At 43.5% G+C, this 12802-nt stretch overlaps 1 protein-coding gene across 3 annotated transcripts in view; it reads left to right on the forward strand.

The window, feature by feature from the left end:
• Nucleotides 1-12802, forward strand: part of LOC126236321 (uncharacterized protein CG7065-like) — an 85793-nt gene that overhangs the window by 36791 nt on the left and 36200 nt on the right. For all 3 annotated transcript variants that reach the window (XM_049945537.1, XM_049945536.1, XM_049945538.1), the window contains one exon: nt 5755-6004. In XM_049945537.1, the coding sequence (XP_049801494.1) occupies nt 5755-6004 (250 nt within the window). The remainder of the gene's footprint in view (nt 1-5754; nt 6005-12802) is intronic.

Here is a 12802-nt window from a genome sequence, read left to right on the forward strand (position 1 = left end):
ACAGATTAATTATGTATTAAATGCGAGGGCTGCAGTTACTTGTGCGCTAGAGCAGTCATTCCCATACTATTTAGTGGATCTGAACTAGTAATCTCTCTCCCTGACAAACTGTTGCCAGAGACAGTAAAATTAAACATGAAATGCTGTTCAATATCAATGTTGCTTAATCTCATAATATTTCATGCAAAATATCTGTAACTTCTTAGATCTCTGAACAACAAAATTTTTAAAAGTAGAAAAGGGAACAAAAAATAAGCTGACAGCTAAGTTGTATTGTTTGTTTTATGGGCATAGCAGAAAAAAATGTGAAGGAAGGCACCAGTTAGCATAAAAGTATTGCAGTAACAGTATCAGTTTTTGGGATAAGTGATGATATTTCCATTTCGATGGAAAGTACTTGGACAATGAGTAATGGAAGTACCCATCGCACTGACAGACAGACTTCAGAAATGATATGATATTTGCAGGAAAGTATTAATACTGTAAGAATACTTAGAGAAGAAAGAGCAGATGATTTTACACATTTAATGCAATTTACAGTGAGCCATGCAAAATAGCCGAACAGTGTTACTACAGCACCACAATGTAAATCTAATTTGCTGCAAAATAAGTATGGCAGTGGAAAGACCATAATGGAATATTGATGATGGAAGGAGTGAAGGTAACAACTCACTGTATAGTTGAAGTGATGTAGAATACCAAAAACATTACAAATCTTTCAGGCAAGTTCTTCTTCAGACTTCACACACACACACACACACACACACACACACACAACCTGCAGGGCTGTAATGCCCCAGCTGTTCACATTGTACCAAGACTGCAACTTATCTGCTCTTAGTTCTGATGGGGGACTCATCTGAAAGCTTTGCAGTGTTTCAGTCTTGTTATGATTATATGCTTATCAAACACTCAGCATTTTAACTGTGTGGTGAGTTTTTACCTTCACTCTTTCCATTATTCGTTAAATTATAAAAGACACAGTTATTGCAGACACTTGAGTCTACCCTTCTCTGCCTGTGATCCTGTGTTCCCTTTACATGTCATCAGCAAGTGCTGTAGTGTTTTTTGGTGGTGTGTAGGGATTCCATTAGTAAAAAGTCTTTCTTTTGTCTCCATCAGTTGTTCTCCACAAGCAGAATTGACTGTCTTTCGTAAAAAGTAAATTACTGTCATTTACTTTCCTTCATCAGTAAGTGTTGTTTGGCACTAGTGTTAAAGACGACAGTCCTTCTCATCTGCTGTTTTTTATTTAATTTGGATAATTTTGTTACTTCTTTTCACAAAGTACAGCACCTTGTTGCAAAATCCTCTGTTGTTAAAGAGTCACAGGTTTAAGAATTTTTGTAGATGTGGTTTTGCCATGTTGACCACACAAGTAATGATAACGATTCTACTGTTCAGCAAATACTCACTGGAAAACAACTAAATGATGTGCTCCTGTTTCAGTGCCACTTCTGGAAGATAATAGTAACTACTCTTTATGCTGAATTAATCCTTCTATCAGTCCATTAAGCACATCAAAATTGAATAGTGTCTGTAAGATTTTTAATCAGACAGGTGGAAAATAGGTAAGAGTGGTACAGTGTTTTGACATGATTACAATAAAAAGATTGCATTTGTTAGAAATGTAAATTGGTATTCCTCTGGGAGGAATATATATATATATATTTCTAACAAATGCAATCTTTTTATTGTAATCATGTCAAAAAAACTGTACCACTCTTACCTATTTTCCGCCTGTCCCTTATAAAGAAAGATGATGAGACTTACCAAACAAAAGCGCTGGCAGGTCGATAGACACACAAACATATATATATATGTGTGGGTTTTAAGGGAGAGGGTAAGGAGTCATCCCAATCCCGGGAGCGGAAACACTTACCTTAGGGGGGAAAAAAGGACAGGTAAACACTCACATACACACACATATCCATCCGCACATACACAGACACAAGCAGACATTTCAAATGTCAAACTGAACAATCCATTGCCCTCACCCACCTAATCCTTCACCTACACATCAACTCAGCCAATGAACACACCCTTCAACTCCTATCCTTAATAAAAGTCCTCAAACTTTTCTCTCCCACATCCACAACGGCTTTTCAGAGTATCCTCCTACAGGCCAACCACAAATTAGAACAGCATGCCACCCTCCACCTAAAAAAACTATTCAATCTCCTGGTTTCCCACCTCCGGAAAGGCAACTCACTCACCCTTCACATTCTTTCCAGCAAACCTCAACCTCCTCTCATTGCACACAGACCCAGTCTCTCCCATCTACTCAACCTCCCACTTCCAACTCCACTCCCCCCAAAACCTCAAAATTCCAGTCAACACAATCTGGAACCACAACACCCTAATTCAGTAGTTAACCTTTCCTCAAAACCTCTCTCCCAATCTGAAACCTCTGTCCTATCCAAAGGCCTCACCTTCAGCCCCACTCCCAGATTCAACCAAACAGCCCTCGTCAAAGATTTACTGTCCTACACTCGTACTCTCTGCTGGAAATATCACTTTGCCACGAAGAAAAATTATCCTAATCCTACTCCTAATGATCCAACTCCCCAAGACACTATCCAAATTGAACCCTGCCTGGAACAGTTCTGTCCCCCGTCACAGCGGGACCCACCTCCTCTTCCTCAAAATCACCCTCTCCAAACCTTCCAGGAATTTCTGACTTCCAGCCTTGCCTCTCAATCCTTCTTAAAAAACCTTAATCGTACTCCCAACGTCACCACTGCTGAAGCCCAGGCTATCCGTGATCTGAAGGCTGACCGATCCATCGTCATTCTTCCGCCGGACAAGGGTTCCACGACCGTGGTACTTGATCGTCAGGAGTATGTGGCTGAGGGACTGCGTCAGCTTTCAGACAACACTACATACAAAGTTTGCCAAGGTAATCCCATTCCTGATGTCCAGGCAGAGCTTCAAGGAATCCTCAGAACCTTAGGCCCCCTACAAAACCTTTCACCTGACTCCATCAACCTCCTGACCCCACCAACACCCCACACCCCTACCTTCTACCTTCTTCCTAAAATTCACAAACCCAATCATCCCGGCCGTCCCATTGTAGCTGGTTACCAAGCCCCCTCAGAACGTATCTCCGCCTACGTAGATCAACACCTTCAGCCCATTACATGCAGTCTCCCATCCTTCATCAAAGACACCAATCACTTTCTCGAACGCCTGGAATCCTTACCCAGTCTGTTACCCCCGGAAACCATCCTTGTAACCATTGATGCCACTTCCTTATACACAAATATTCCGCACGTCCAAGGCCTCGCTGCGATGGAGCACTTCATTTCACGCCGATCACCTGCCACCCTACCTAAAACCTCTTTCCTCATTACCTTAGCCAGCTTCACCCTGACCCACAACTTCTTCACTTTCGAAGGCCAGACATACCAACAATTAAAGGGAACAGCCATGGGTACCTGGATGGCCCCCTCTTACGCCAACCTATTCATGGGTCGCCTAGAGGAAGCCTTCTTGGTTACCCAGGCCTGCCAACCCAAAGTTTGGTACAGATTTATTGATGACATCTTCATGATCGGGACTCACAGTGAAGAAGAACTCCAGAATTTCCTCTCCAACCTCAACTCCTTTGGTTCCATCAGATTCAGCTGGTCCTACTCCAAATCCCATGCCACTTTCCTTGACGTTGACCTCCACCTGTCCAATGGCCAGCTTCACACGTCCGTCCACATCAAACCCACCAACAAGCAACAGTACCTCCATTATGACAGCTGCCACCCATTCCACATCAAACGGTCCCTTCCCTGCAGCTTAGGTCTTCGTGGCAAACGAATCTGCTCCAGTCCGGAATCCCTGAACCATTACACCAACAACCTGAGATTCAGGTTTACGTGCAGGTTGAAGACATTAACATGATTACAGTCTGATATATTGCATGCAGAAACCAATCTTCCTCTTCACACAGGATAATGTGATGAGGGCTATAATCAAAATGAATGACTTGTGCCCAGGAAAGTGGATGGTAGGTGGACCATGGAAATTTTTTATTGCTTTGCAAAAGTTAAGAAAAACACAAAATATGACTTAATCAAAGGTGGATAGATGGTATTAGACATTAGTCAAAAGTAAAATGGCTGCATATAGCCAAAGTCTGTTGTGCATATAGAAGTCTGGAGGAAACATTTATCCAACAGCAGAATGATGACGAATAGGTACTGCTGCTACTGTTTCTGCCAGTGGTTCTGCTAGCGGAGGTATGCATGACAGACAGTTGTATTGTGTTGTTGATGATGATGATGAGCGGTGCAGTTACATAGTTGAGGTTTATCTAAGAAGAATTGAGACTGTGGAAATGCAGTACCAGAAGTAGCCAGATGTGATATCTAATCAATAATGTCAAAAAGACATGACTTCAGTTAATATACATTAATCCCATTGCAGTGGTTTTTGTTTATTCCTAATGAAAATCACAAATTGTGACTATGTAGCTGCCTAGTAGTTACAACACAACCACATTATAAAATCGTAGGTTTGATGAGTTACATAATTTTACAAGAAAGTCTTCTACCTCTTCTTCTTTTCCTGCTTAAATTAATTGCTTTGTATTCCATGTAGGTGAATGTTTCCTCGTACATATGCATATTATGATTTTTATTCTTCATATCATTAAGAAACTTAAACCGTGAATGTTTATGTTACTGCTACTAATTTGTCACTATCATTCACATTGTGGATTTTTCCGGTGTTAATTGGCATCTCTAGTTGGTAATCGATTCCTATGTTATATTTAACTTGATGCACTTGCTCGTATATCTTAATACTCTATATGCTACCTTGTGATGCAGGCTGTTCAGCCAGACACAGATGAAATATCGGCAGTGGGCTAATGACCTTTGGTCTGGAACACTGACCAGCTTGTGTGTGGTAATTAGGTAATTTTCTATGCTTGTTAAAGTACATCCTGTGCTTGTCCACAATCTCTGCCATACACAATACAATTAGCAAACAATTAAATACAATATGGCTGGGGGGGGGGGTCAAAATACTCGCATCCACATCCCCCCCCCCCCCAAAAAAAAAAGAAAGAAAGAAAAAGAAAGAGTGCACAAGATTCACATTTATAGGGTACACACTACTACGACTTTTCTGCCCTAGATTAACAGATGACTATAGTAACTGGAATGGCATCCAGTCACAAAATTAAATATAATGAATTCGTCAAATTGTCAAACAGAGGACATCATATGGTGGAATAAATTCTAGGAAAAAGAAGATTATACGCAACCTGATAAATAACAATCTTACTGACAAAACAGGAACCAAGATAACCTACAAAAAAAAAAGAGTATACCATTATTTATGAAATTAGGTTATTCGGGTATTAAACCCTGACTTCCCCATTAAATGATGAAATATATCTCACATGTATTCCATTCTCATAAGGAAGCAACGTTACAAGGAAGTATAGTTTAGCAGATTTTGTCTTTCAAAGTATATCCTGTCTCCTACTGATGGTAGATCCGTATTTTAGGTCGCTCATCAAAAGGTATTTGCTCGATTTACTGCTGAAAAAGATGAAAATTTTTTATGTTAAGGGTTATTCGTTTAATACAAGTAACGTTTGCAGTTGAAATGGTGTTTGCACGTAATTGAAACCCATGCCGTTTTTAAACGTTAGTTGATACTGCAGAATGTTGTGTTATAGCCATTGTATTAACAAAGTCAATTTGCATTCACAGCTTTTTGTGTTAATACTTATGTTGAATTATATTTTAGAATCAAGAACTAGAAGAAAGGCGTCTGCTGAGTCAGAAGGTGAAACTTGATGATGGTACATATGGACATCTGTTTTCGACATCAGAGGGCGATAATGTCATTCGCTGGCATTGCCATATGTGTGACATTTATGTTGTCGGGTTTGGAAACTTGCATCTGCATATTAAGGGAAAGAAACACCAACAAAAGCTTTTATTACCTTCACACCCAAAGGCATTTTTCCCCAGAATAGAACGAGAAGAGTATGATGGTAAGTGATATACTGAAATTGTCATAGAGACTTAAAATTTTGTTTTGGCTGTGGCATGAGAGAGAAATTAATTAGAAGTGAAAGTGATTTGGGTAAAATTCTGTTAAAAATGTCTTACAGTATCTCATTGTTAAAAAAGAAAATGTGCGTAATACAAATATTTTGTACTTCTTATGGCACTTCAGAAACCTAGCAGGTATTCCCAACACAAATCATGCAGAAGTGAAGTTGTACCATAAAAGAAAACCATATATCAAGAGCATAATGGAATCTCTAAATTCAGCTGCTGACAGAATTACCCAAAGTATTAGCATTAATGTAAAGCAAATCTCTTGAAAAGGAATGTGGATAAAGAAAACAAGACCACTTTATTATTCCATGACAAGTTTCAACAATATCATCATCTGATCAACATAATGACAAAATGGTAGATATTGAAATAGACGACAGAGGGAGAGAGAAACAATTAAAATAGCTCAAAAGAGGAAAGGCCGCTGAACCTGATGGGATACCAGTTCGATTTTACACAGAGTATGCGAAGGAACTTGCTCCCCTTCTTGCAGCAGTGCCCCCCTTCTTGCAGCAGTGTTCTGCGTTCCAAGCATTGGAAAAGGGCACAGGGCATCCCCGTTTTCAAGAAGGTATGTCGAACAGATGTGCAGAACTATAGGCCTGTATCTCTAACGTGGATCAGTTGTAGAATTTTGGAACATGTATTATGTTAGAGTATAATGACTTTTCTGGAGACTAGAAATCTACTCTGTAGGAATCAGCATGGGTTTCGAAAAAGACGATTGTGTGAAATCCAGCTCGCGTTATTCGTCCATGAGACTCAGAGGGCCATAGACACAGGTTCCCAGGTAGATGCCGTGTTTCTTGACCTCCGCAAGGTGTTCGATACAGTTCCCCACAGTTGTTCAATGAACAAAGTAAGAGCATATGGACTATCAGACCAATTGTGTGATTGGATTGAAGAGTTCCTAGATAACAGAAGGCAAAATGTCATTCTCAATGGAGAGAAGTCTTCCGAAGTGAGAGTGATTTCAGCTGTGCCGCAGGGGAGTGCCGTAGGACCGTTGGTATTCACAATATACATAAATGACCTTGTGGATAACATCGGAAGTTCATTGAGGCTTTTTGTGGCTGATGCTGTGGTATATCGAGAGGTTGTAACAATGGAAAATTGTATTGAAATGCAGGAGGATCTGCAGCGAATTGACGCATGGTGCAGGGAATGGCAATTGAATCTCAATGCAGACAAGTGTAATGTGCTGCGAATACATAGAAAGAAAGATCCCTTATCATTTAGCTACAATATAGCAGGTCAGCAACTGGAAGCAGTTAATTCCATAAATTATCTGGGAGTAGGTATTAGGAGTGATTTAAAATGGAATTATCATATAAAGTTGATCGTCGGTAAAGCAGATGCCAGACTGAGATTCATTGGAAGAATCCTAAGGAAATGCAATCTGAAAACAAAGGAAGTAGGTTATGGTACACTTGTCCGTCCACTGCTTGAATCTGCTCACCTGTGTGGGATCCATACCAGTTAGGGTTGATAGAGGAGATAGAGAAGATCCAACGGAGAGCAGCGTGCTTCATTACAGGATCATTAGTAATCACAAAAGTGTTACGGAGATGATAGATAAACTCCAGTGGAAGACTCTGCAGGAGAGACGCTCAGTTGCTCGGTACGGGCTTTTGTTGAAGTTTCGAGAATGTACCTTCACCGCGGAGTCAAGCAGTATATTGCTCCCTCCTACGTATTTCTTACGAAGAGACCATGAGGATAAAATCAGAGAGATTAGAGCCTACACAGAGGCATACTGACAATCCTTCTTTCCACGAACAATATGAGACTGGAATAGAAGAGAGAACCGACAGAGGTACTCAAGGTACCTTTCACCACACACCGTCAGGTGGCTTGCGGACTATGGATGTAGATGTAGATGTAGATGTAGATGTAGATAATCATGTCTTATGAGCTTGCTAGGGTGAGTTATAAGCAGGTTGCTTAATGCCTTGTGGTTTGTGATGAGAGATGATGATGATACTGTTTAAACTATTTCATTTGTAATCAGACACTGTTACTTCAACATTTCTTGGATTTCATAGGTTACATTGAAATGTCTTTTATTTTGATTTCTGACATTACATTGAAAATAGTCAGTTGAAGAAACCCCAAATGTTATTACCCTAAAAATTTTAACATATAAAAAAATGGTGCTTTGAGATACTGTAAGACATTTTATGTCAGACTTTTTACTGTGTTAGCAGTTTGAAGACTCATATATTTTTCTTCAATTACCTGTTTTGTTTTTTATTATGCATTATTTACATCTGTCCTGTTGCGTACCACATTCCCAGTGCCATTGCTATACGGAATCCATTTCTCATTCCGCCTCTTTAATTTATACTGTGGTGACTCCTTCTTTTCACCTCCACATGTAGCAGTAGACAATGTGTTGCACAGACCAAAAATCAGTTCCCAACGAAGCTCCTGCCAGATAAGGTACCACCGCATAACCCCCCGCCCCCCTCCTCCCTCCCCACCTCCTCGTGCCAGTGGCAACCACCATAGGTAGATCTGAGACTGCCATTCTTTCCGGGGACCATGCGTGCTGAACTGTCGCTCAACCAGTCTCTGTTCCTGCTTCGATGAGACATCTCCCGACCATGCTCTCGGCAGCTCGTCCCATGCAACATCATGTGGCTTGCATCATTAGCTGCCACACTTTGCTGGAGTTCATGCTGACAGCAGGATTTCACACCCGCATTCAGTTTCCACAATTTCTTGTAGTGCGGTTAATGAGACAAGTGCTATATAATCCATCAAATTTTGCTGTATTAGTTAACTTTAAAAAATATATGTCTCACAAACCAACTCAGGTGGCTCTTGCATTATGCATCGTAATTTATTGTTTGTCCTTACTAATTATCGTGCCTCTATAAATGTGTTTGCCCTCAGGAGCTTAGAAGGGAAGTTTTAAATCATTCCTTCTGTGGTGACCCCTCTAAACCAAGGTGCAGTGTCTCATTACCAAAACATGCTGGTTTTTCTATTTTATTGTTCCGCTTGGCACACCCCACTCAGTTGCAAAATCACTCCGGTAGGTCAACTGGAGGCATCCCAGTTGCTCTCCCACTCACTGCTTCCTGTCCTTGCACCATTCTCCACTCGCATCCCCCACCCTCTGCATGCACCACCACCCCTTCCTGCACTCCTCCACAATGCTCTCGGCTCACAGTGCCGATCCTCACCTACCCTCACTGCTCACTGAGCAGGTAGTGCGCACTAACACATGCTCCAGCACTGCATGCTCGAACAAGACACATTTTTACCATCTGGCATACTGAATCCTCCTTTCCGCAGCAGCACACAGTGGAGATTGTATTGCTTGATCCACACCCTGCATGTCCCACTTATCTTCTTTTCTGCTGTATTGCTTTGCCAGCACCACCCTGCATACCATGACACGCTATGTGCACTGTTGAAAGTCACAATGTCACTGCCAAACATTCCCACTCCTGCAGTGATCATGCCTTACGGGCTCTCTAGCCAGCAGCCTCCCAATACCCCCCACCCCCAGCACCTACGAGCATTTGAAGTTTCAGAACTATGCATGTTTCTGTTTGCACCTAGCTGATCAACAGGGTAATGTACCCAGCACAACATGACTCTGACTCTGCAGACCCTCTCCCCATCACATAGCTGTCCTTTTGCCTTCTTCAGCCCACAAGACTCACGGTGTGGTTTACTTTCTTCAAGTGCAGGATGTTCTGTCACGAGCAGTGCAACAGTATTCGGAATGGTTGTTGTCAACCTCGACCCGACCACATCCACCCAAGTCCAGGTTGTTATTTTACAGCCAACCCCCTTCGGCAACTACAATAAACGAAAAGAGCGCATCATATCCAGCTTCAGGTCTCCTGAGCTGCAACGGGCAGGTGATTTGTTATCATCTGAGCAATGTGGCAACTTGCTCTTGTTCCTCTTGCTAAATCACATCCAGGAACTTGCTGAACCACACATCCTCCCTGAGGGCATGCTCTTAAATTGCCGGCTTGTGTACCTTCCTGCTCCCCAACATGCTGCCCTGGCCTTGCATGCCCATTTATCATTAGGTGACACAACGGTCATGGCTGATAAGCTGATCGAAGCCCTGAACTCCTTCCTGCCTACAGCTGCAGTGCAGAAAGCTGACTATCACTCTGCGGCTCGAGCCAGCAGCATGTAGGCCCCCGACCTCTGCCAGTTTCTGATGTGCCTGATCTCGGAGATGGCAGCCTTTATTACCAGTGTAACCTGCCTACATCTCGTGCATCTGCCGCCAGGTGCTGAGAGCTCCAACCATCCCCCCCCCCCCCCTCCAGGGGAAAATAGCCACTCCCACAAACATGGTTCTAACTGCCCCTCTAATTAGCACCATAAAATAGGTGCAGCTTGCTGTTACCACCAGTGGTTTGGCGAGAACACTGCCAACTGCAGACTCCCGTGCTCCTTGGCTCCAAACCCTGGCAGCCACTGGCTGTAGGTGCACCCACTTGCTTTATCTCTTCACTCTTCATAGGGATTTGAATGGCGCTGGTTCCCCTATCCACTACCTCATCAACACTGGGTCCAACTTAGCCATATTTCCCCACAAACTACCCTTCCTCTCCCCTCCTCATCACCATCACCTTTAATTCAGCCATCCCTACTTACAGTGTGCATACCTTCTTGCTCAATTTAGCCTTCAGTGCAAACCCCCATAGACCTTCACAGTTGCGGACGTTACCAACCACATTCTGAGTGCTGAATTCCATGTCATACCAATTCTAGTAGACTTGGCAAAGCGTCGTTTAATCGACAGCGCCTCTGTTAGGTCCATCCACTGGTCTCTGCCACCAGATCCCACCCCTCTCCTAGACAGAAGAGGCAGTATGGTCTTTCCACGCCCTACTGCCTACAAAAGCCTCTGGCATTTCGCCAGCTTCCGTCAACATCTTACGGATGCCTTTGCCAGCAAAGGACCCCTCATTCCATGGCAGTAAAAAAAAAGATACTAAACTAGCCCCTTCGGCTCGGGCCATGATTGAGAACTTTGAAAAAACAAAACAGGACCTCACCATGTGGCCCGTTTTGGCGCACCCCCACCCTACTGCCCCCCTCGCTATAGTGGTGGAAGTGAGCCAGATGGCTGTTGGGGCCATGCCACAGCAGTGCGTGGACATCTGGCAATGGCTTGCCTCCTTTTTTTCCAAGCTCTCTGATGCACAATATGACTATTGCACATGCAACTGCAAGCTGCTCACAGTCCACGAAGCCATCCGCTATTTCCAACCTTCAGTCGAGGGACATGTCTCTATGATCTGTACAGACCACTGCCCCCTTGTCTCCAGATTTTACAGTAAAGACATAGACCAGATCTTACCCCAGCAGTTTAGGCTACAGGTATACAGGCATCCGACATATTGAGTCTTCGATAACATTATGGCAGATTGCCTTAGCCGCTCCTGCGCCTTCACCCAACCCTTAGACCACAATGCTCTGTTGAATGCTCAAGAAGGTGATCTGACCTAAACCAAGCCCTTCAGAACACTGTCTCTGGCCTCAGCCTCCATCTAAGATCCATACCTGCCTCCAACCATAAAAACTGGTTTATGTTCTTGTGGATCCTTCACAACCAGACAGTTCCAATGATCGTTCCCATCCCTTTCTCCCTCCCACCTTCCAGAAACAGGCTTTTAATTGCATCCATGGCTTTGAACATGCAGACATTTGCACTTCTGCCACCCATTTGAAACAGTGTTTTGTCTGGCCAGACATTCAACACGACTGCAGCAACTGGGCCCGGTCCTTTATACCATGTCAGCATGCCAAGGTCACTCTCCCATGGCCACTTTCCTCCCCACACAACACCAGTTCATACACATACATCATGACATTGTCAGCCCTCTACCCTTTTTCGACAGCGGTGAGTTATGCTCTGGCTGTAGGTCACCCTATCCCCAACCTTTCAGCTGAATCTATGGCTGTACTGTTTGTTGTTTGGTCTTGCTGTCCCACTTTGGATGCCGCATGATGTCACTACAGATCGTGGGTGCAAGTTCACCTTCGCCCTCTTCCAATCTCTGACAGGTACCTGTGGCTCCAATTTCCACCATGCACATTTAAAGGCTTATATGTTATTCTGCCAAGTGGTCTGCTGGTCTACCCCTGGTACATCTAGGCCTGTGGATTGCACACAAAACCGACCTGGGAACTTCTGTCACTGAGCTGGTATGTGGGCAGCCGCTTGCCAGTCTCGGCGATTTTTGGGAAGCAATTACACTTCCTCGTGATAGCATCATTCCAGGTTTTGTGCAGCTGCTCCAAAGCTTCATGCCCCAGCTGCAACCAAAATTGCCCCTCCCCAATATCGCGGTGAGCTCACAGCATGCACACAAGTCATGTTTGGTTGACACATACCAGCCACTGCTCTGCCCACAGTATTTGGGCCCACACTTCTTGTTGCAATGTGGGGACAAGACATTCTCCATTCATCTGAATGGGACTGCAACAACCATCTCCATAGACAGGCTCAAGTAAGCCTGTGTCCTGGAGTCACCTCTAGCCAACAAGCACAGCACTGCCAAGGCGGAGTTGTCCCTGCGTGCTACTGGCCCCAGTTGCAGCACCACCAACACTGCATCTGATAAGACACAGGCAAACTCTGCCTCTATACTATTTGCAATGTGCCACTGACCAACACGCTGTCTAACACACCGTGGTCCCCCGGTCCGTTGCTGTCCAACTACATGTGTGACACTCCTTCC

This window comes from Schistocerca nitens, chromosome 2 (assembly GCF_023898315.1).
Source record: "Schistocerca nitens isolate TAMUIC-IGC-003100 chromosome 2, iqSchNite1.1, whole genome shotgun sequence".
Classification (NCBI taxonomy): domain Eukaryota; kingdom Metazoa; phylum Arthropoda; class Insecta; order Orthoptera; family Acrididae; genus Schistocerca; species Schistocerca nitens.